Genomic DNA, 24,511 nt, shown 5'->3' on the forward strand with positions numbered 1-24,511 from the left:
GTGACTAATAAACAAACTTTACTTTTATTCTATTGGATGTTGACTACCCCCATCTGTGACTAACATCCTTGCTATAATGTTATCCAGAACTGTACACATTACACAACTGTGACAATATTTCTGCACATAACACCCAGAATCTCTTCTGATTTTCTTTACATTGTTCCAAATATTTAGATACTTTGATAAATTACAATAATTCAGAGCGTTAAAAAGAACAAGGCACAGAAACATAAAATGATCCACAAAACATTTGTTTTAAAAACTCAAAATACTATTTATTAATTGGTAATTCAAAAGAATTACAACAACTTTGCAGTTGGTTTTAAGAGACAAGCATCCTTAAGGATACAGAGCAAAACATCTGGTTCAAATTCCTTTCAGACAATTCATCAGTCAAGATTGGCAGCTCTAACTTTTGAGTTCACTTGACATACACTTTTCCTGTGAATCACTTAACCCTTCTCGAGACTTATCGCAGGATCAGATTTCACTGGTCCATTCACATAGCCAAAAGGCAAATTCTAACTGTGTTGTTGACAGCTTCAGAATATTTTCTCTAAATGGAAGATGAGTGCAAATCCAGTCTCACCTGATTTTGAGTGATATTAAAAAAGTGAAGTTCAAATCTAGTATAAAGCAGATGCTGGAAATTCGAAACAAAAATAGCAAAAACTTGAAACGAAAAGTAATTCAAGTGACAGTTGTGAAGAGAACAGGTTGATGATCTATGTTTCAGGTTATTTTTTAAATTGATTCTTGGGATGTGGGTGTCACTGGCTAGGTCATCATTCATTGCCCATCCCTCATAACCATGGAGAAGGTGGGGATCGGGAGTCATGTGTAGCCACACTGGGTAAAGACGGCAGGTTTCCTTCCCTAAAGGACAATGAATCAGATTGTTTTTTAAAGACAAAACAACAATGGTTTCATGGACATCATTAGACCTTTAATTCCAGAATTTTTATTGAAATTTCACCATCTGCCATGGTGGGATTTGAACCTGGGTCTCTAGATCTTGCCCTGGGTCTTAGGGTTACTAGTCCAGTGACAATACCACCATAACACCACCTCTCCCTGTGAAGAAACTTGGGACATCCAATTCATTAATGGTGCTATATAAATATCAGTTGTCTTGTAAACGTATGCAGGTTTTGGGGAGGAGGGCGAGTTACTTGTTGCAAGATTCCTTGCCTCTAACCTGTTCATTTAGCCACAGTATTTGTATAACTGGTCCAGTTAAGTTTGAGGTCTATGACAACTACCAGAGTTAACAGCACAGTGTTATACAGGACTGGAGAGTCTTCAACATTGACTCTGGATCCTGCAAAGTTTCAAGATACCAGGACAAACATGGAAACCAGGAAAAGTCTTACCAAGTACAACCTACATCATCCCCCTTCCAGTTGATGAATGACTCCTCCCCCATGTGGAACACCACTTGGAAGCAGCACTGAGGTTAACAAGAACAATGTACTCTAGGTAGGAGACTTCAATGTCCCAATGAACCTGGTGTGTTGTTACAAAAATCACCATTAATGAAAAGAGCATTTTACTCCAGATTAATGGATCTTAAATTCTCCTGAATGCCATATTTAACCTCATATCACAGGGTATCTGGATAACTAGTCTTGTGATTTTGTTTTTATTCTTTCATGGGATGTGGGCATTGCTGGCTGGGTCAGTATTTATTGCCCATAATTAAATGCTCTAATTGCCCTCGAGGGGGCATTTAAGAGCCAATCACATAGCTGTGGATCTGGAGTCACATGTAGGCCGAACAGGTAAGGACAACAGATTTCCTTGATTTTTACGACAGTCAACAATGGTTTCATGGTCCTCATTATACCTTTCATTTTTATTCAATTCAAATTTCATCATCTGCCATGGTGAAATTGGAACTTGAGGCCCCAGAGCATTATCAGGGCTCTCTGGATTACTAATCCAGTGACAATACTACCACATCACTGCCTCCATCTCACTGCTCCCCTCCTTCAATCACTCTCCCCTCTTCTGACCCCCTCACTTCCTCCCTCGCTCACCTCTCTTCTCCCCACTGCTCACTACTTCCCTCTCCCAAGCCCCTTCGCTGTTTCCCTCTACTTCCTGCTTCTCTCACACAATTGCCTTCCTCCCTCTCACTGCAGCTCTCCCAAGCCCTTGCTCATAGCGAGGGATTTGGCGAGGAGCAATAAGTGAAGCAGTGAGGGGGGGGGGACAGCAATTGGAAAGCAGCGAGTGGAAGCAGAGCAAAGCAACAAGCAGGAAGGGATGAGGAGGTCAGGAAAAGGAAACAACAAGCAGGAAGGGATTGGGGTAAAGAGAGGACTAAAGTGAAGGGAGGCAGCTCTATTCAGGTAAATTACCTAATAAACAGGCCACACTCAGACAAAAACATGCTGTTAGTATCTGTCCATATGCGATAGGGCAGCAATTAAAAATGACTAGAGCTCGTAGAAGCACAGTGCAAATAGACTACAGAAAATACACAATTTATTTAATAGATTCCATCTGCACCATGGCTACATGAGCCCATCAGTTTTGTTTACTGTGTTGCCTGAGGTTTGTCCTTATAATGAACACTATGTGACATTTATATTATTGTTACAATCACAGTTGATGTTGCTAATGGTCAGTCAGATCCCAGAACGGATCTTGGCTTGATAGAGCATAACTTTTTATTTTTTTGTTTAGAGGCATGGATGAACAGAGTCACAGAACTTTTAACAAAGGAACAAAACACATTTGTTAACCAGAAAAAGACTAGCTATAATACACTACACTACTAGGGCAGTGGTTAGCACTGCTACCTCACAGCACCAGGGACCCAGGTGCGATTCCCAGCTTGGGTCACTGTGGGTTTCTTTGGGTACTTCGGTTTCCTCCCACAATCCAAAGATGTGTGGGTTAGGTGGATTGGCCATGTTAAATTGCCCCTTAGTGTCAGGGGGACTAGCTGGGGTATATGCATGGGGTAATGGGGATAGGGCCTGGGTGGGATTGTGGTTGGTACAGACTCAATGTGTTGAATGGCCTCCTTCTGCACTGTAGGATTCTATTCTCATAGAACCCCTACAGTGCAGAAGGAGGCCATTCAGCCCATCAAGTCTGCACCGACCACAACCCCCATAACCCTACTTATTTACCCTACTAACCATCTGACACTAGGGACAATTTAGCATGGCTAATCAACCTAACCTGCACATCTTTGGACTGTGGGAGGAAACCGGAGTACCCGGAAGAAACCCATGCAGACACGGGGAGAATGTGCAAACAGTGACGCAAGCCGAGAATCAAACCCGGGTCCCTGGCGCTGAGGCAGCAGTGCTAACCACTGCCACCGCTACGATACTCCTTCATCCAGCTATACCTTCACAGATAGATACAGATTTATAAGGATAACACAAGTTACATTTTATACTCTAATGTTCTCAGTAAGTACACAATCCAGGTAATCAATGAGTGAAATGTGGTCAGACACAATACACACTGTGAAACCAAGTGAGAGCTTCCACCCAATATACTTTAAAATGAAACTAAATAATAGACATGTCGACACACCTTTGTTTAAAATTAAGCTAAACTAAATGTTAACCTTTACTTAGCGCACAAATACAGCAACACAAATGAAGCTCAAACTTAAAACTATACCTTATTTTGAACATACTCAATGCAAATAAAATTACTTGACTTACCTTTATTTCCTAAAATTATCACTGTCTTTCAGTGCTGCAATATGAACTCAGTGCTGCAATATGAACTAAGAGTGTCTCCTTAAATCTCAAGTCCTGTCTCACTAGCTGGATTTGCAGGATACTTTCAGTAACAAAGATAAAAAAATAAAACACATTGATGCAATTGATTACCACGTGTTCATAGCTGTTGGTTGAGATCTCAACCCCCACCCGCCTATCCCAACAATGCAGTGGTTCCATTCGTGACCTTTTATGGACCTTCCTTAACATTAACGGTGTCCACTTAAAGTAATTAATCTAACTGTGTGGGTTCTGATTTGTGTTGGTGGCAGTGCTCGCAAACCATTCAATGGAAGCGAGGCAAATTTGGAGAATCAAAAAGCTTTTGAGGGAAGTGTCATTGGTAAAAGTGAGGAGCAATTGTGATTGAAACATGAATGGAGCCAGAATTGCAGCATTGACGGTGGCACAGTGGCTAACACTGATGCTTCACAGTGCCAGGGACCTAGGTTCAATGCCTGGCTTGGGTCACTGTCTGTGTGAAGTTTGTACGTTCTCTCCGTGTCTGCATGGGTTTCCTCTGGGTGCTCCGGTTTTCTCCCACAGTCCAAAGACATGCTGGTTAGGTGCATTGGCAATCTAAACCCTCCTTCAGTGCACCCGAACAGGCGCCGGAGTGTGGCGACTAGGGGATTTTCACAGTAACTTCATTGCAGTGTGAATGTAAGCCTACTTGTGACTAATAAATAAACTTTAAATCATTAAGTACCATGAGAGAAAACAGAGAGCTGAGCAAACTATTGCGTACATATGCATGTTGTGCACAGGTGATGAAAAAGAAGGCAATACAAATATCATGAAGCAGGGTCAAAGACAGAGGGTGAATATCCCTTCTAAATAAATCATACTTTCATCACTGTTGTTGATCTAGAATGTGTTGTGAAGTGCTCTCCATGGTATAACAAGGCATGGCAAAGCTGAGTGTCTCTGAAATCCATCAGAAGTTGGCTGAAGGATAGCTTGCAGCGACCAGCAGGCAAGGAGATAATTTACAAGTTACTTTAGGGATCAGTGATAAAGCTGTTTCAGTTTACATGAAGACTTGGAAGCGGGGACAGAAGTAAAACTGTCCAACGAGCAGATGATATAATACTGTAAATGACTGCAAACATAAGAGGGCAAGCTGATCAAATCCAAGGAGAATCTGGATTGACCAGGGAGCTAGGCTGACAGGCATTGGATGCTAATTAAATAAGTTTAAGTTTATTTATTAGTGTCACAAGTAGACTTACATTAAAACTGCAAAATCCCCTGGTCGCCACACTCCTGTTCGGGTGCACTGAGGGAGAATTTAGCATGGCCAATGCACCTACCAGCATGTCTCTTGGACTGTGGGAGGAAACTGGAGCACGCTGGAGGAAGCCCACGCAGATATGGAGAGAACGTGCAAACTCCGCACAGACAGTGACCCAAGCCGGGAATCGAACGCGGGTCCCTGATGCTGAGGGGCAGCTGTGCTAACCACTTGAATTGAACAAATGCGAGTCATGAGATTGGGATATATGAACCATGGTAATGCAAATTACCTCAGAACATAACTGGGAGCTAGAGTGGCTCACTTTGTAGCGCTCCTGTCTCTGAGCCAGAAGTTCCTGGGATTCACTGCAAAACCTTGATTGACCTGTTGGCTACTGAAGAACCCACCACTGAGCAGGCAAACCAGTGTGAATGGGTGCTAGTTCCCAGCTTGGATAAGTGGGGAGGTTTAGTGGCAATAAGAACATGCAGCCATGAAACCACCTGCCAAATCCAAAAAAATGATTGTTGATACGATGGAGTGATCAATCAGCATTGCGGAAATGCCAGAAACATGGGGGAAAAAACCAAAAGATATTCAAACAACAGTATGCCATACGACAGAGGACCTTGACAGTAATCGATGGTTAATTACTGAAGTGAACGGGTGCTTAAATCAAGAGGAATTAATCTGCTCTGTCCAAGACCACAAGAAATTACAAAAGGTCGTCAATGTAGCCCAATCCATCACCCAAATCAGCCTCCCATCTGTTGCCTCTGTCCACACTTCCCGCTGCCTTGGAAAAGCAGCCACCATAATTAAGGACCCCATGCACCCCGGACACATTCTCTTCCACCTTCTTCCATCGGGAAAAAGATATAAAAGTCTGAGGACTCAAGAACAGCTTCTTTCCTGCTGCCATCAGTGCTCTTACCTCGCACTAAGTTCATCTTTCTCTGCACCCTAGTTATGACTGTAACACTACATTTTTCATTCTCTCCTTTCCTTCTCTATGAGTGGTATGCTTTGTCTGTATAGCATGCAAGAAACAATACTTTTCACTGTACGCTAATAAATGTGACATTAATAAATCAAATCAAATGGAATAGAGCACAAGATCCCAAGGATCAAATCTTACCCACCTCTACCAGCAGATTTGAGTACAAAACGTTATGAGAAAGATATTTAAGTAGTACATAGATAGCTGAGATTTGACATTAGTTATGGGTAGTAGCTCCAGAATCTGAGGATGCTTAAATAGAGAAAACTCAGAATTGTTACAGTGCAGAAAGAGGCCATTCAACCTACCTGCACCGGCTCTCCAAATGAGCATTATGACTTAATTTCATTCTCCTGCCTTTTCCCCATAACCGTCCACATTGTTTATATTCAAATAATTATCTAATGCCATCTTGTATGCTTTCATTGAACCAGTTTCCATCACACTTTCAGTCAATGCATTCGAGATCTGAACCATTCACTGTGTGAAAAAGATTTTTTTTCCTCACATTGCATTTGCTTCTTTTGCAAATCACTTTAAATCCATGCCCTCTCTTTCTCAATACTTTTACAAGTAGGAACAGTTTTGCCTTATCTGCTCTGTCCAGCCCCCTCATGATTTTGAGCATCTCTATCAAACCTCCTCTTAACCTTATCCTCTTGAAGGAGAACAGTCCCAATCTCTCCAATCCAACCTCATATCTGAAGTTTCTTATCCCCAGAACCATTCTTGTGAACTTCTGCAATCTTTCCAATACATTCACACCCTTCCTAAAATGAAGGGCAACAGTCCCAATCTCTCAAATCCATCCTCATAAATGAAGTGTCTTATCTCCAAAACCATTCTTGTAAATTTCTGCAATCTTTCCAATACATTCAAATCCTTCCGAAAGTGTGAGCTTACAAAAAGTGTCCAAAATCTTAAAACCATGCAGACGAAACATGGGTCAATATTTTTAGAAATTCGACAGGAGGGCATATCCTCAAACTTTGAAGTGCAAAAATGAAGAGACATGTTAGATTAAACTACATTATGCAGATAAAACAAATTCAGGAGAGAATTGGATAACAATCGGTAGAAAACTGCTGAAGGTTATGAGATATTGTGAGATGTGATATCGGCCCGATAGATTTCAATAGTCTATTCTGGTCCTGCACTTTTCTATATGATAAACAAAAGCTTGATTAATAATGATAGGGAATGGCATGGGGTAGACCAACCTTGTTGTGATATTGCAGTAAATACAATTGTGAATGGATAAGATTGTGGAAAATTTTATTTAAGAAAAAATGGGCTGCATGGTGGCACAGTGGTTAGCACTGCTGTCTCACAGCCCCAGGGACTGGGGTTCAATTCCCAGCCACTGTCTGTGTGGAGTTTGCACATTCTCCCCGTGTTTGCGTGGGTTTCCTCCGGGTGCTCCGGTTTCCTCCCACAGTCTGAAAGACGTGCTGGTTAGGTGCATTGACCCGAACAGGCGCCGGAGGGTGGCAACTAGGGGAATTTCATAGTAGCTTCATTGCAGTGTTAATGCAAACCTTACTTGTGACTGATAAAGAAACTTTAACTTTAAAATGCAACATACTAAATCTGTCAACAATTTTACCAAAACATACTAGTGATTATTCGGATACCAATGCTTGTGGTGCTGCTGTTTACAATTACAAATAATAAACAAAATTTCAAAATCCCAGACTGAAATCAAATTCAGATCCGTCCAGACAGCTAGTAGGAGTCGAAGCCTTCAGTAATTATTTTTGATTTTTTTTTTACAATGTCAAGATGTTTATCTGCTTTAGAGAAATAGAGAATTATTTCACAACTTATCCAGTTCTAGTATTCAAATAGATAAGATGTTTAACTAGAAAAAGAATATATGATTAAAAGGGAAATTTTGGGCATCTTGATGAATCTAAGGAATTATATGCGTTTTCCCCAAATGTTGTCCTTGTCCTTTGATTTAGGTACAAATACAAGAAAGGGTCATTTATTGGTGAAGCAAAAAGTTATTATTGCTGCAGAAAGCTACTGGTAGGATTTTCAATGGACTTTTGGCTGGAACATCACATCCCCCTTTCTGTCACAGCAGGGCTGGAAAATCCTGGCCATTGTCTCAGTCATAGCTGCTTTGCAATCCATTGCTAAGTATTAAAAATGGGTCATTTTTGTTAGTCCCACAAGCCTGTGAGGGTGGGGTTGGATACAGCAGGCGATGCAACCCCTAGTTGAACAGTCTACATTCCAAAGTCTAATCTCACGTTTGAATAATAGCCACTTGGACAAAGTGACAGTGTGGCTATCACCAGCATGACTCAGGAGAGGCACAAGTGGACTTTTTGAAATCGTTAAGTGATCCAGTTTGGAATTTTTAAGATTTGGTTTTTTTTCCATGCTTGGATCGGCAAAGGTTAACAGAAAATGTGTGAACCAGAAGAACGTGAAAGGAAACTCTTTGTTTACCAACTCACCCTGTCCACTGTGGTCTCGAGCGCACACCACCAAAACAGTCAGCACCACACAGTAGGCAGAAGCAACAATATTTGCCATCTGTTAAGAAAACAATTAGACTCATTAGCATCAGTCAAAGAGACAGCTTCTGGGACACAGTCTACAGAGCAGCACTGCACCCCATTAAAAAAACACATCCTCTTCCTAGGACTTGCCTGTACAGACCACAGGAACCAAAGCCAAACGAACAATAGCAATCTGTCATCCTACATGACTGTGAGCACTAACACTAACCATCTCGGTTACACTTCGTATGAGAAAAATTGACAGGTAGAAATTTAAAGTCAATTGCCTGAGGGAACCACACATCCAATGGTCCTTTGTTGGGATTAATGTAAACCCATAATTGTTTTTCCTCTTGTTTTGATTGCAAGAATAATAAATTCTATCACAATAATTTTTAAAATAAGCATGCCTGAATATGAATAAGTTTTGTAATGGAATATCACAATCGTCAGCAATATTTTTGGACTCAGACTATCACCAAGTTGTTTTAAATTCCAGATTGGATTAAAATTCAAAAGCACAGTGCTAACTAATAGTGGTTGTGTTCGTTGATGGCGATGAAGGGTGGGAAGGAGTTTGGTGCGCACAGTTGGGGAGGCCGAGAGATATCTTGGCAATCTCAGGGAGTTAGAGAAAAATAGATCAAGAGAAGAAAGAATGAGATGGTGAAGGAAGAATACAAAGAGGAAACAGAAATAAACATTGAATGTCATCTCAGGATGAGTGGAGGGCAGCCTGCTGGTGGCGTTGGTGGGTTTTCCTGCCATTATTTTTAAAGTGATGGACAAATAAATGTAAGGGGTGGGTCCCACGATGGAATGCTGGCAGACGGGCGCTAAAAGATCAGGGAGCTGTTTTTGAAGAGCGCCTCAATGACAAAGAATAAAAATAGAATGCCCATCCCCGCGCAACCCCCCCCCCCCGCCCCTCCCCTTACACTATGGAACTTCTCCCTCACACCCCTACCATGGAATGCCTCCTCTCTCCCCACATCATGGAATGCCTCCCCTCTCCCCACACCATGGAACTACCCCCGCAGAAGTGGAACATTCCCCTCGCTCCCCCACAGAACACCTGCCCTGATAATTACATTTAAATAAATCTAAATGGGGATCCCAATCTTTAAAGTCAGGATTCCCATTATGTCATTGACAGGGACTACTGATCGGGGAAATCCCGCCGGGGCGGAAACTGTTCTGAGAATCTCGTGGGATTCTCCACCCATGCCATCATTTTATGTCCCCCCCCCCTGCCAAAAACAGGAATGGAAAATTCCTCACCCCCGCCCCCAATTCTCAGAACTATTCAGCTCCAGACTTCAACATAGCCTTGATGTAGACACAATGCCTGAGAGAGAAAAGACATATTTGTCCCCGATATCATGATAGCATTACCAAGTACAATACCAAGGCACCCTCACAAAACTGAAGTTAATGGGAGTCAAAGAGAAAACCTTCCAAAGCTGGAATCATGCTTGGCACAAAAGAAGATTATTGTGGTTATTGGAGGTCAGTCATCACAGCCTTAGGATATATGACTGTGGGAGGGTCTTGTGGAACTGTCTATAACTCAACCATTTTTCACTGCTTCATTAATGGGATCAGAAATGAACTGCTTACTTACAATATTCAACTTCATTGACAATTCCTCTGATAATGCCAATTTACAGTAAGATATAGTTAACATTCAGATTTATGCTGACACATGTTATATTCTTGTCATCAAAGTGCCAAGTAATGACCATCACAGACTAGAGAGTCCAGTCACCACCTTTACTTCTTCAGATAACTCATCAATACTGAATTACTGATTATCACCATCCTGAACATCATTAGTCAGATCTTCAACCGATCCTATGGCTACAAGAGATGGGCAAGGACCATGCATATATGAAAAGTGGTTCAACTCCTGACCCCTCAAAATCTTGCTACTATCGGCAGGCAAGTCAAGCATGGCATGGAATATTTACAACTCATGTGGACAACATGCAGCTGAAACAACAGCAAGTTCATCCATCCATGATAGAACAACTCAATTGCTTTTCGGTGCTTCTGCTAGGGGGCTAAATATCTACCCTGCTATCCTCACACTCCAGGGTGTGCTGCAAATTATGCTACCTCTTTGCAGCCTTTACTACCAAGGACAAGCACAGCTTTGCTGTGGGAGCAACATCCTGACTTAGCCATATATCATTACTTCTTGATTGCCACTGGGTCAAAATCTTGGAATTTTCGACTTAACAGCATTGCGAAAACATTACTGCTGGGAGTTGTAGTTTTTGCAAGGAACAGGAGTAAGCTCTTGAGCTTCTACCTGCCATTCTGTTAGATCATGGCTGACCTGTACCCCATCTTCATCTGTCTGCCTTTGTTTCAAAAACCCTGTCATCACATAAAAACCTAGCAATCTTGATTTGGAAAATTTTAATTGATCCTGAATCCCCAAACTTTGAGAGTGGACCACCCACTTCCCAAGAAAAAGAAACAATATTGAAATATAAATTCAAATAAAATATTCGAAATGCACATCAGATTTCTCATCATCTGAAAAAGGCAAGCTGATATTTCAAGTCTAGCCTTTCAACATCCAGAATGTTAAACTGTCATTCCCCTTCAGTTTGTTGACTGGCCTGTATTTTCTCTTCTTATCTCAGATTGAGAAAGGGATGCAAAGAGAGAAAATAGAGGAAAAAAAATGCAATTAACAAGGAGGGCAAGACTAGAAGAATTCATGAAGCATTATAGGTATTCCTTTACACAGTTGAATAACAGTTTTGGAGTACAGCACAGACTAATTCCTATCATAAAATTAGATCAGACATGTGGTAAAGTTGTTGGCGCTGTTAAAGTCACGTCAATAAGTACAAAATATATATACTCCAGGAAGAGATGGTTAATATTCCTTCTAAGCTAAATGTTCCCCTTTATTTTTAGCTATCACCCCTTCTGGAGTTATATGCCAGGAGAGGAAGAAAGTGACCTGTTAAAAGACTTCTGACAATTCCATTTCATAATTGGACACTGAACTGAGCTTCCATTTTTGTTCTCCTTCCCTGGTCTATTCTTCACTTTTCATTCCCCAGTAAAGTGGGGAGGATTCTCATAGACAAGTTACTATCCCATTGGCTGACAACACCCTTTTGGTGAATTTGGACTCAAGTTGCCCCTACTATTCTATTCTGGAAGTTCATTGGGAGATTCTCTATTTACTGTCTTCAGCATAATCCTAAACATGAGTCTAAGAACACGTAACCTAGAAGTGGAAGTAGGCTACTTGACCCCTCGAGCCTGTTCTGTCATTCCTTTAGATTGTGGTTGTAATTCTCCGACCTCGCCCGCTGCTAGGATTATCCTGTCCCGCTGCTGTGAATGGAGATTTGGCTGAGCGCTAAATTCTCCACTATCGCTGGCAGTGGTAGCCGGGGCGTGCAGGACCAGAGAATTCCAGTCCATTGCTGATCTGATCGTGGCCTCAACTCCATATTCCCTCCTACCCCAATAATCTTTGACTCCTTTGTAAAATCAAGAATCTACCTACCTCTGCCTTAAAAATATCACTGACCTCACCCAAGTTAAGTTTATTTATTAGTCACAAGTAAGGCTCACATTAACACTGCAATGAATTTACTGCAAAATTCCTGTAGTCGCCGCAGTCTGGCATCTGTTCGGGTCAATGCACCTAACCAGCACGTCTTTCAGAATGTGGGAGGAAACCGGAGCACCCGGAGGAAACCTACGCAGACATGGGGAGAAAGTGCAAACTCCCCACAGACAGTGACCCAAGCCGGGAATCAAACCCAGGTCCCTGGCGCAGTGAGGCAGCAGTGCTGACCACTGTGTTACCATGCTGTCCACCTCCGCCACTCTCTGGGAAAGGAGTTCTGAAGACCACAACTCTGAGAAAAAAATTCTCCTCATCTCCCATATGTTTATTAATTACCATGTTGATGATTTAGGTTGAATAGCATTCAAGGAGAAAATTTTAGACTATAAGGTATAGATAAGATATAGGGGCAGAATTATGCCATTTGGTTTTTGATTGTATGAGTAAAAATGATTTCTAATGTAATTCTTTAGGCTAGAAAATCGAAGAGTTCCTGTAAAGCTATCAGTTTGGAAATATTACCTTGATATATGCACTGCAGGAGAAAATGAGTCCTATATTAATCAAAAATAGCATACATCTGTTAACCTGCTGTTTAATTCTCTGTGTAACAAAAAATACTTTCCAGAATATGTAAAGTCTAAGATAGCCCATTTTTTAAAAATGGGCTATCAGGGCAAAGAATTGAATGCTTTGCATTTGAGGCACTGAAGTTAGGATTAGAGGACTTTTAATCAGCGGCAGGCAAAGAATAGATGCAATTCCCTCTTTTTTATCCCAGCAAGTGAGATATTTCCCATTCCAGGCATCCACTTTTTAATTGTTCAAAGTGATTTATAAACTTGAAAGGAACAGATTGCAGTCCTTGCCAATACGCAGTGACAGGAAACACTTATTTGTGGTGTATCAAACTGCAAGTAAAGTTAGGAAATTAAAATGATAATGAGGCAGCAAACAGATGAGGTAGGTGTGCTGTGATACAAGCCATGCTCTATAATGAAAATGAGGTGAAGAACTCTCATCAAAACAGGAATTTTTGTTTCATGTATTGCCAGTCGGAGAGACCTTAAATTACAGTACTGAGGCTATGAACTGCCAAAGGCAATGTTAGCTATAGCCACCTAGAGAGAAAATCACTGTTCAGAAAAGATGAAAACCAAAGTAGTGACATCTGCCTTCTCCATATGGTTTGATGTGATGCAACAGTCCTACATTTATATCACGGCATGTCTGGAGCCCTGGATTTCAATCAAAGCAGTTACTATTGAAAAAGCTGGCTGAAGGTACATGGCAATGACTGAGGTTAAAGAACAAAGCAGGACTCAAATGACAAGGACAAAAGGCCTCAGTAGAAAGACGGAGATTCAGGCAGCTGCTTGAATACTGCAACTCTATTTCGACCGAGTAGTGATGGTAAGAAAGGATATATTTTTGATTTTATTTTGTCCACATGGCTGGCAATCATTGATTTTTAAACATCAGGGAAGGGGTTTATGGGTGATAAATGTGTCCAGGCATACTTTGACTTTTGAAATACTGTGGTTTTTGGGCCTGTAAGCTGTAAAATACCAGAATTTCTTAACAAGAGGCAGGCTGGTTCTGGAACAATTCAACGTACCTATTGTGTAAAAAAATGTTGTTTCATTAAGCAATGGTTTAGTACATTGGTGCTCTTAAATGCTGTCCCATTGTGGTGTACAATGCGACAACTGAAGGCAGATCATTTCCAACTTATTTTGGTGATTTGTTTTATTTATCATTGCGGAGAATATTGTTGTCACCACTCCGCAGGAAATGTTTAGCAAGTCAAGCAGCATCTGCGGAGGGAGAAAATTTCAGACCATTCTGAAAGGTCATCAACACAAAATGTTAATTTTGCTTTTCTCTCCACAGGTGCTGCCTGACCTGCTAAGATTTCCAGCATTTTTTATTCAGATTTCCAGCACTACCACTTAAAGCTAGCTGGAATTTCTTCAAACAGATCGGCACCTCTTACATGGGAACTGCAGCAGATTCTGAGGCTGGGATTTTCCAGCAACCTGGAATGGGTTTTCTGGTCCTGCCAAAGTCAAGAGGCTTTTGCATGGCTTGTCCACCTTACCGCTGGGGAAAACACTCATTGATGGAACTGGAAGGTGCTGCTGGCAGGAAAGACTTGAAAATCCCACCCCAAGAGTCTTTCTACTTGTGAATCTGACTTGTGAAAGGGTAAAGAGTGAGGCAGAGTAAATTGAACAACGGGTGGTGAATCAGAGGAAAGGAGTAAATCTGATGCCAAGACCATGGAGGATTTACTTAAGTATGTAACAGGGAAACGGCCCCTGCAGGAGGTCAATATGCATCATTATAGATCGTAGTGATGGTATCAATCAGGTACAACACTGGACACCAGAATTCTCTTATACAATAGTCACATGAGACATGGGGAAGTTGTCTCAAAAGTTCAATGAGGAAAAATGGTTGTATCAATAAACAAAACTCAGAGAATCAGTGTTTGGGTAAGAGTAGGGTAATTGAAACCTGTAGAGAAGAATCATCATAGAATCCCTATAGTGCACAGGAAGGCCAATCGAGTCTGCAACATCCACAATCCCACCCAGGCCCCATCCCCATAACCATCTGCATTTACCCTAGCTAGTCTCCCTGACACTAAGGGCCAATTTAGCATGGCCAATCCAGCTAACCCGCACATCTTTGGACTGTGGGAGGAAATCACAGCAGTCAGAGGAAACCCATGCACACACTGGGAAAACGTGCAGACTCTGCACAGACAGTGGCCGAAGCCAAGAATTGAGCCTGGATCCCTGGCTCTGTGAGGCAGCAGTGCTAACCACTGTGCCACTGTGCCGATACAAAGGAGAATTGACAGAGAGATAATGGAGATATAAAAACAGCTGACAATATGAAGAAATGAATCCTGGTTCCGCTCAGGCAATGTCTGCTTAATGGAATTCCAGAAGCAGTATAGAAGGAAGAAAAGAAAGTTTGAGAGACCTAAAACAAAAGCTAAAATTCTGTGAAAAGAAAAGACAACCAGATTTGATTTGATTTATTATTGTCACATGTATTAACATACAATGAAAAGTATTGTTTCTTGCGTGTTATACAGACAAAGCATACCATTCATAGAAAAGGAAACAAGAGAGTGCAGAATGTAGTGTTACAGTCATAGCTAGGGTAAATCCATTCAAAAGTCTGACAGCAGCAGGGAAGAAGCTGTTCTTGAGTTGGTTGGTACGTGACCTCAGACTTTTTCATCTTTTTCCCGACGGAAGAATATCCGGGATGTGTGGCGTCCTTAATTATGCTGGCTGCTTTGCTGAGGCAGCGGGAAGTATAGACAGAGTCAATGGATGGGAGGTTGGTTTGCGTGATGGATTGGGCTACATTCATGACCTTTTGTCGTTCCTTGTCGTCTTGGGCAGAGCAGGAGTCATACCAAGCTGTGATACAACCAGAAAGAATGCTTTCTATGGTGCATCTGTAAAAGTTGGAGAGAGTCGTAGCTGACATGCCAAATTTCCTTAGTCTTCTGAGAAAGTAGAGGTGTTGGTGGGCTTTCTTAACTATAGTGTCGGCATGGGGGGGGCGGGGGGGGGAGGGGGTGGGGGGACTAGGACAAGGACAGGTTGTTGGTGATCTGGACACCTAAAAAGTTGAAGCTCGCGACCCTTTCTACTTCATCCCCATTGAGGTAGACAGGGGCATGTTCTCCTTTATGCTTCCTGAAGTCGATGACAAACTGCTTCGTTTTGTTGACATTGAGGAAGAGATTATTGTTGCCGCACCAGTTCACCAGATTCTCTATCTCATTCCTGTACTCTGTCTCATCATTGAGATCCAACCCACTACGGTGGTGTCGTCAGCAAGCTTAAAAATCGAATTGCAGGGGAATTTGGCCACACAATCATAGGTGTATAAGGAGTATAGTAGGGGGTTGAGAGCACAGCCTTGTGGGGCATGCTTGTGGTGGTGGTGCTGTTGCCTAGCCTTACTGGTCGTGGTCTGCGGGTTAGGAAGTTCAGGATCCAGTCGCAGAGGGAGGTGCCAAGGCCCAGGCCATGAAGTTTGGAGATGGGTTTTGTGGGAATAATGGTGTTGAAGGCTGAGCTGTAGTCAATAAATAGGAATCTGACATGGGTGTCCTTATTATCTAGGTGTTCCAGGGTTGAGTGCAGGGCCAGGGAGATGGCACCTGCTGTGGACCTGTTGCGGCGATAGGCAAACTGTAGATTGTGTGTGGTGAGAAATTTCTTGATTTGTAAATGAACCAGTTTGAGAGTGTGTGCGTCAGTTGCACTTGTGTGTGTGTACAGAAGTTGTTTAACTCTGTGGTCCTGCCCTGGATGCTGTTTGAAGTTTGTCATTTGTATTATGTGTATATTATTGGTGGAATTTTGCCATCTGCAAGGGACAAAGTTTGAGAAACTATCCATCAATGACTTTGTTCCAGAATTGGGTGAGGAAATAAATGTTTGAGTATGACATCTATGAACTGTTGGGTCAGCTGAGGCAGTATGATACTGTGGCCTCAACTGTCCTCACTGTGCAAGAACAGATCTGGTGCAGTGCAGCTGAGATGACAAAAATAATGAGTCGCTCAATTGATAGTTAAAAAGTGATGAGGAAATGAAAATGGTTCTAACACAGTCATGCCAGATCGGATCGTGTATTTTTCTGTGGTTCCAAATGAGGAGAACCCCACTCCGGTATTTTGTTTGGAGAACTTTAAGACAATAAAAGGGGGACATGCATGTGCAGTGTAGTCAACACCACATCTACCACATGAATGCGAGTAGGGTTTGACAGGGACTGAACTTCATGGTTGTAGGAGATAAAGAGACTATTCTTGAACCCATGGCCACACCTTGCAGTATGGCAGTTCCTTATGTGGGTTTAATACCACAAGACTGCAACATGGAGGAGTTCTGGAAAGACTATGTGCATAATGACGGGGATAGGGCCTAGGTGGGATTGTTGTCTTTGCAGGCACAATGGGCTGAATGGCCTCCTTCTGCACTGTAGGGTTTCTATATTCCTATAACTGGCCTGCATATTGAGGTAAAGGAGAGTACTTTGTAATCACCAGCAGGAAGCAGTATCACAGATTTGTCTGGTTGAGTACTGCATCTTCTGTCTTACTCCACTTATTCTGTCTGTCTTAGTATTCATGAAGGGACTAATATCTATCAACATTATGCTTATATTCTGAATGTCACGGAAAGTCTAAAGGCCAGTTTGTACACGTAAGTTACTAAATTTGGATATGAAATACACCCTCTTCTTGAGCATTTGATTGCACTTTGATGGGATATTGATCTGTCTAGGAAGCACTATTACCAGTTCCAACAATGTACCAAGTTAATCAGAACTAGCATTAATAATCAGAACCACAGGCCATGATGGTTCAAAGTTTGAAGCTGAGGTATGAATGCATACATCCATCCCTGGATACAAGTCACCTTTCATGTCTTGGTGGTGACAAAGCCAGTAATAGTGCTATACCGACTGATAAACCATGCTAAATGGGTGAAGAAGCAAAAAGCCAAGGTATTGAAATGACTAGTGGCCCAAGTCCAACAAAATATTACCATACAAAATCACCTTGAGACAGTGGGGCGAATTTTCCCATCTCACCTGCCACAGGAATCAGAGTGGGCAAGGGCAGGCCATGGAAAGGTCCATTGGCCTCGGGTGGGATTTTCCGGTTCCGGGGCGAGTGTGGCCGGAAAGTCCAGCCCAATGCATCAAATCATCGGTAATTCAAGAGATGTCCTTCGAGGGAATAACATTGAGGGAGGCTGTAAGGATATACTGAAACCAAAAGAGAAAACGCTGGAAAATCTCAGCAGGTCTGGCAGCATCTGTAAGGAGAGAAAAGAGCTGACGTTTCGAGTCCAGATGACCCTTTGTCAAAGCCAGTACCTACAATGGACATACTGAAATTTATTGCAAAAGTGCAGTGGAAATAAGTTGTGGCTTGCCAAACTTTTTTTAAACTGCTATGATTGTGTTTTCTCAAATGACCTTTGATACAGATAACAACTCAGAACTCAAGAGGTGGTTACACAACCACCTGTCAGATGGTTGAACTTAAAAAGGAAACAAAAAAAGGTATATGCACCAGATGTCTTGTGGTTAAAGGATCACATGTGGAGAAAACCAGCTATGCATGGTACTTTGGACTAAGTTCAGTTTGATATGGACCAGAGACTCATCACGAATCCTAGAAACCATGCGAGAGGCACAGAATAATTGGACACAAAGCCAGTTGCTAAGCAGACACAGGACAAAAGGAGGCAAAGAATAAATCAGAATGGTGTTATCAAAACAAGACAAGAAAAATTCCTCAGAAAGTGGACTGGTCCTCGTCAGATCAGATTCAATTAACCTGTAGTCAACATATACTGGGGGTAACTATGTTTTTTTTAAAAATGCTTTGTAACTGTTTAGTTTCCAGCTTTTTGCTAAACAAAACTGTTGGATTTGCAGTAGAATTGCATCAATTGTAATTCCCATTCTCTCAAACATTACAGCCTCCAGTCATGTGATGAGGACAGACTGTAAACAGATAGATGCAGAGGTTAATGCAAAGTAGAACTCCACGGATTTGGATTCAATGCTGGTAGAAGCTTAAGGATCTCACACAACAGATCTAGGCTGTGGTGCTCCAAAATGGCATTGCTGGCATCAAATCAGTGTTGTACATTGATTGATGCCATGATCTGCCTGCTTGGCATACTATACAGTGGTTGTTATATGCACACTAATCCCTTTACCAGTGTCACATCCATCACAACATGTCTGAAGTGTGCATGCATGCCGTGAATTTTGAAATCTTAAGGGACATTGAAGTGTCAAAATTATAAAATTATCCCTGCATCTAGAGGGTGGCACAGTGATTAGCACTATTGCGCCTCACAATGACCCAGGTCCCTGGCGCTGTGAGGCAACAGTGCAGAGTTTGCACGTTCTCCCGTGTCTGTGTGGGTTTCCTCCAGGTGCTCCGGTTTCCTCCCACAATCTAAAAGATGTATTGGTCAGGTGCATTGACCTGAACACGTGAGTGTGGCGACTAGGGGATTTTCACAGTAACTTCACTTGTGAAGCCTTACTTGTGATTAATAAAAATAAACAAACAAGCATCTGTAATGTCATACTTTTAACAGCAGACCAACTGTTCCCGTTTTCCAATTCCTAAACCCTGCTCAGTCCTTCTCAATTTATGCCAGTTAGTATGACTTTGTTCTCGAAAGTAGCATCAGCTGTCAAACCTAATTTCTTTCAAAACACTTACAATTGAAAGGAAGATTTTCATCCCAGCAATCTTAGCTTAGTTAAGTTATGCTGACAGCACATTATCCATTTTAAGAGGTTAGGCACACTCTCTCAAGGGGACAGGGGAAAGCTGTTTAGTGAGTCACCATGAACTACTGTCAAACATCTCCTTGTGTCCAGATCAAGAGTTTGATTCAAACAGACACGGGCGGCACGGTAGCACAGTGGTTAGCACTGCTGCTTCACAGCTCCAGGGACCTGGGTTCAATTCCCAGCTTGGGTCACTGTGTGGAGTTTGCATATTCTCCTCGTGTCTGCGTGGGTTTCCTCCGGGTGCTCCGGTTTCCTCCCACAGTCCAAAGATGTGCGGGTTAGGTTGATTGGCCATGCTAAAAATTGCCCTTAGTGTCCTGAGATGCATAGGTTAGAGGGATTAGTAGGTAAATATGTAGGGATATGGGAGTAGGGCCTGCGTGGGATTGTGGTCGGTGCAGACTCGATGGGCCGAATGGCCTCTTTCTGTACTGTAGGGTTTCTATGATTTCTATGATTTCTATCACATCAGAACGAGCCATCTCATTCTAGGTATCACGTGAATAAGTACAGGGGTGTGCCAATCAATCCCTCAGGTCTGATGCACCATTCAAATCAGTCAATGGCTCATCTGTACCTCAACTTCATTTACTTGCTGTTGATCCATAGCTTTGAATACCTTTATCAAGCAAAACGTTCCTCAATCTCAAGTCTTGAAAATTTCAAATGGCTCCACATCCACAACTTTTAAAAGGAGGGAGTTCCAGATTTTTCTTACCATTTTGTGAAGAAGTTCCCTAATTTAACCGATGACCTCTCTCAAAATTTACAAATTGTGCCTCCTTGTTTTGATTTCATCTACTGGAGGAAATCCTTGATCTGTATTTATGCTATCAAATCCTTTTATCACTCTAAACACCCCGATTAGATCATTCCTAAACCTTTTAAATGCAATGGAATACAATCCCAACCTCCCTTCATAATGCAACCCATCTAACGGAGGTAAATATACTGTAATGAAATATAAGAGGGGAAATTGAGATGGTTCATAAATGGGCAGAGCGGGAAATAAAATCACAAATAAGAATCCCCCTCATGACACAGTAGCTGGATGTACTATCCAGTTTGATGCTGAACCATTCTGGGTTCAAATCTTGATGTTTACTAACCTCAGCTGTGGAGTTGCCACCGTTGGACTGGGGTAGGCACAGTAAGTAGTCTCACAACACCAGGTTAAAATCTAACAGGTTTATTTGGTAGCACGAGCTTTCGGAGCATTGCCCCTTCATCAGGTGCCCCTCGCATGATGAAGGAGGAGCACTCCAAAAGCTCATGCTATCAAATAAACCTGTTGGACTTTAACCTGGGTGTTGTGAACTACTTACTGTGCCTAACCTCAGCTGAGCAGTGGTAGAATTGATCTGAATGCTCTGGGAATAGCATGTTGTGGCTACTCAATTACCTATATTGGAAATCACATGCGAATGTCAGCTGAGGGTAGTTTGAGGTTCAGTGGTGTTGCCCCTTCAATTGAATAGCATGTTTACACTCGGTCAGATTTGCAGCAGAATGCATTAGGCTTGAATTAGGAAATTTCCCAACTCAGCGGATCCATGTCTGTATAAATGTTCTCTGCACGTACCATTTCTGCTCTGGGGTAGCAGAGGTGGGATCAAGTCATGCATATCACCCCAGGAAGCAATTCGGATGTGACCACAGAGGTGGGCAAATACTGAGGCAAGCTGGTTAGAAGTTCTGCCTTGGGTCACTCCGGTTGTGTCTCAGTTGTATTACAAGGTTGTGAGGCTCTTACCCCTCACACCTCCGCCATCCACTCCTCATGTCATGTCCTCACTATTTCCCCCATTCAACCTTCATTCCCCCAATACCTCCTCCGAACTACACCAATGGAAACAGAAGGCCATACATCAGTTTCTCCAGAAGACCTTAAAATGAATTCTTGGCTGAGTTCCAAAACTTACCAATGGATTAACTCAGCAGATGTTGGTTTTCACAGGTGAAAATAAAGTGACTGCTTTGATCGTTTGCCATCTTTATGAGGTTATAATAGGCTATTCTTTCTTTGAACATTTTTTTCAATGTCTATGTTTAATTGGACAATATCAAGAGCTATGAAGGGAGGTAATCTGTTATTGATACTGTAATGGCTCTGTCTGGTTGACATTTTTATAGGGTTGTAAGAGCAGTAGTTTTTCAAAGGAAATTTCAAAGTGGATGTTTAAGTGCATTTTTAGATTTATCATTGCTATTATATGTTTCATTAGTTCTTTAGGACATACTGATTAAATGGGCATGAAGGATGAGGGGGGAGGGGGGCATAGAAGGGGTGCAGAGGGCATGGAAAGGGTAAGAACATTAAAAAATATCTTCCAAAAAGATTCCTGAATCTATACTATGGTTCATGACTCCTCTGAGGGGCTATGAAACAGGTGGCCTTGAGAAGCTTGATTCCATGAAAATTGCGGTGAGGTACGAGATGTTTATACCCGCAATGGAATGGGCAAGGTTAGGAATGCACCCTTATCCCACTGATGAAAATTGCCAGTACTGAGAATTGCAGCAGGGAATCCCAGAATTCCGACTGCCATTTTTAAAGGCAGCTGGAGTCAGCCAGACTCTGCAAAAATCAGGGAGGTGATTCTCCCATCCCGTTGTGCTAATCTTTTAGCGCAGTGGGGCAGGAGATTACAGCGGTACCCAATGCACGGGATCCACCCTGGGCGTCCTGGTCCGCCAGTGTCTCCCAGTGCTGGATTTTCGGCGGTGTCACATCCGCACCAGAAATTGATGCGGAGGCACAGAAATTAAGGTAATTAACATTCCCATATATTTTAAATGTGATTAACGGGCCCGGATCTGAAGTCTCCAGCCTAGCTAGCATTCCCCTCTCCCCTCACCCCCCCCCCCCCCCCCCCAGCCAGATTAGTTCCCTACAGCGTGGTTTACTGTAGCACCCCACTTTCGGGGAGATAGCAGCCTGACCCTGCCAGAGTGAAGGGGGAGTAAATCAGGGCACCCCCAGAGGGTCAGGTGGCAGGAAGGGTAGTGCCCCCAGCACTGCTCAAGGAGCTAAGTGCCAAAGCCCAGGAGGCACCTTGGCATTGGGCAGTGGGGGTGGGTGGTGTCCAGCTGTCACTCTGCATTGGGATCGGTGGAGGGAGGGAGGGAGGCTGGGGCGGAGGCTGGGGCTGCAGGGGAGGGGGGGCAGTGATCGACAGTGCAAGAACACTGTGCATGCACCGATCTCGACACTGTCAGATCGGCACATGCACAGTTGCCCGCTCAGTGCTACGCTGCTGGCCTCTCCAGCAGGAATAGGCCCCGCCCTCTGAATTCTGGAGTGAATCGCGCTAGTGCACACTGCAGTGCACAGAGAGTGGGAGATTCATTTTTAAACTTCTGCTGAAAAAAAACCCAGCGTGAATTACTCCAGTTTTCACACAAATTCGACACTTAGAATTTCTTTGGGAGAATTCCAGCCCAGGCTTTTATTGTCAAGTCTTATATGTTAAAAATGGGTAACTGAAAGTGAGATAATGGAAGGTGCTGTCACCTGAGGAAAGATGATCCTACTGCGAGACCCTTAGGAGAATAAAACAACAATGAGTGAAATATTGATAGTAGCAAAATGTAACACAGGAGAAACATTTTAAAAAATACAAGTAACATAATGCTAAAGAAGTCCAGAGTAATCACTGCTGAAACAGAACTCAACCTCATGCCAACCATCTTGCTCTGAATTTGTGATTGCAATCTCTTTGCACAGCTCAGGGGCTTTAAGCTCTAGTTATGTTTCTTTAAAAATTGATGTTATCGTCTTCAGAGGCTTAAAAAAAAATTCCAGCTGATAAGTTTCTGACAGAACCACACAACGGAACACAGAATCTCGTTCTGGTTACAACAATCAAAATCAAAGCTCGGTTGTTATTGAGTTCCATATATATCAAAAGACGCTTCTCTTAAAAGCCAGGGAGGTACTTATTGATTATGTAGTATTCCAAGAAAAAGAGAAACAAAAATGACAAAAGTGATATGATATATCTGTTCTGGCTTATAACATGCCTCCTTTGCAACTGATCACTCCCAGATGCTTAAACCCACTATAGAGCAGTAAATATAATTCTTATTAATATTCCCTAATAGAAAACACATTGAGGTTGCAGTATTGAAAAATGCAGTGTTATTCAAAGGGCCAGAACAAAATTGGGTTCCATTTTATGCGTTATTTGTTTGATCTAGGTTATTTTTGACCAGGTTTAGTATGACAAACCTTTATAAGTGGAAGGAGATACAAATTATTGTTTTGTGCGCTAACAACAGGAGATTTGGCAAATTGCTTGCAATTGGAAAGGATTCAAATTTCACGAGACAGAAATAAAAAGGAAATTGAGGGCAAAGGAGGAATCAAGTTCGATGTTTTTCACCTTTTTTTATTCATTCGTGGGACATGGGCATTGTAGGGTGACCAGCATTTATTGCCCATCGCTAGTTGCCCTTGGAGGGCAGTTGAGAGTCAACCACATTGCTGTGGCTCTGGAGTCACTTGTAGGCCAGACCAGGTAAGAACGGCAGATTTCCTTCCCTGAAGGACATTAGAGAATCAGATGGGTTTTTGTGACAATAGACAATGGTTCCATGGTCATCAGTAGATTTTAATTCCAGATATTTTTTTATTGAATTCAAATTCCACCATCTGGCATGGTGGGATTCAAACCCTGGTCCCCAGAACACCTGAATAGTGTAGAGCTGTCTCATGTCACCTGAGAAGTACATTAAAGTATACAGTAAAAATGGGCCCTACAAATACTTATTGCCCATTATTTGTAAAGCCAGAAGGACTCCAGACCAAAATGGCATGGGAGTCCAGAATCCAGAAGTTTTGCCCGTTAATCCGGCACTCACCATTTTCACCGGGACATTTTTCACATATCGGTGGTTCTTGGAGGCAGTTGCACATTTAAAACTGCTACTGCCTTAAACAAAAGCAATTTTGATCACCTAGGTCTCTGAAACAAAGCCTGTGGGCTTTAGATGTTTGAAGAAAAGGTCTAAACCTGCTGGAGTTATTTA

At 42.4% G+C, this 24,511-nt stretch overlaps 1 protein-coding gene across 12 annotated transcripts in view; it reads right to left on the reverse strand.

Annotated features, from left to right (window-relative positions):
- Window positions 1–24,511, reverse strand: part of LOC144498811 (ciliary neurotrophic factor receptor subunit alpha-like) — a 314,103-nt gene that overhangs the window by 189,849 nt on the left and 99,743 nt on the right. For 11 of the 12 annotated variants that reach the window (XR_013498760.1, XM_078220550.1, XM_078220522.1 and 8 more), the window contains one exon: window positions 8,461–8,539. The exons of the other annotated variant lie outside the window; for it this stretch is intronic. Coding sequence is in view for 10 of the 11 variants with exons in the window: in XM_078220550.1 (XP_078076676.1) it covers window positions 8,461–8,539 (79 nt within the window). In the remaining variant the exon portion in view is untranslated. The remainder of the gene's footprint in view (window positions 1–8,460; window positions 8,540–24,511) is intronic. 12 annotated transcript variants of the gene reach the window in all.

This window comes from Mustelus asterias, chromosome 1 (assembly GCF_964213995.1).
Source record: "Mustelus asterias chromosome 1, sMusAst1.hap1.1, whole genome shotgun sequence".
Lineage (NCBI taxonomy): Eukaryota > Metazoa > Chordata > Chondrichthyes > Carcharhiniformes > Triakidae > Mustelus > Mustelus asterias.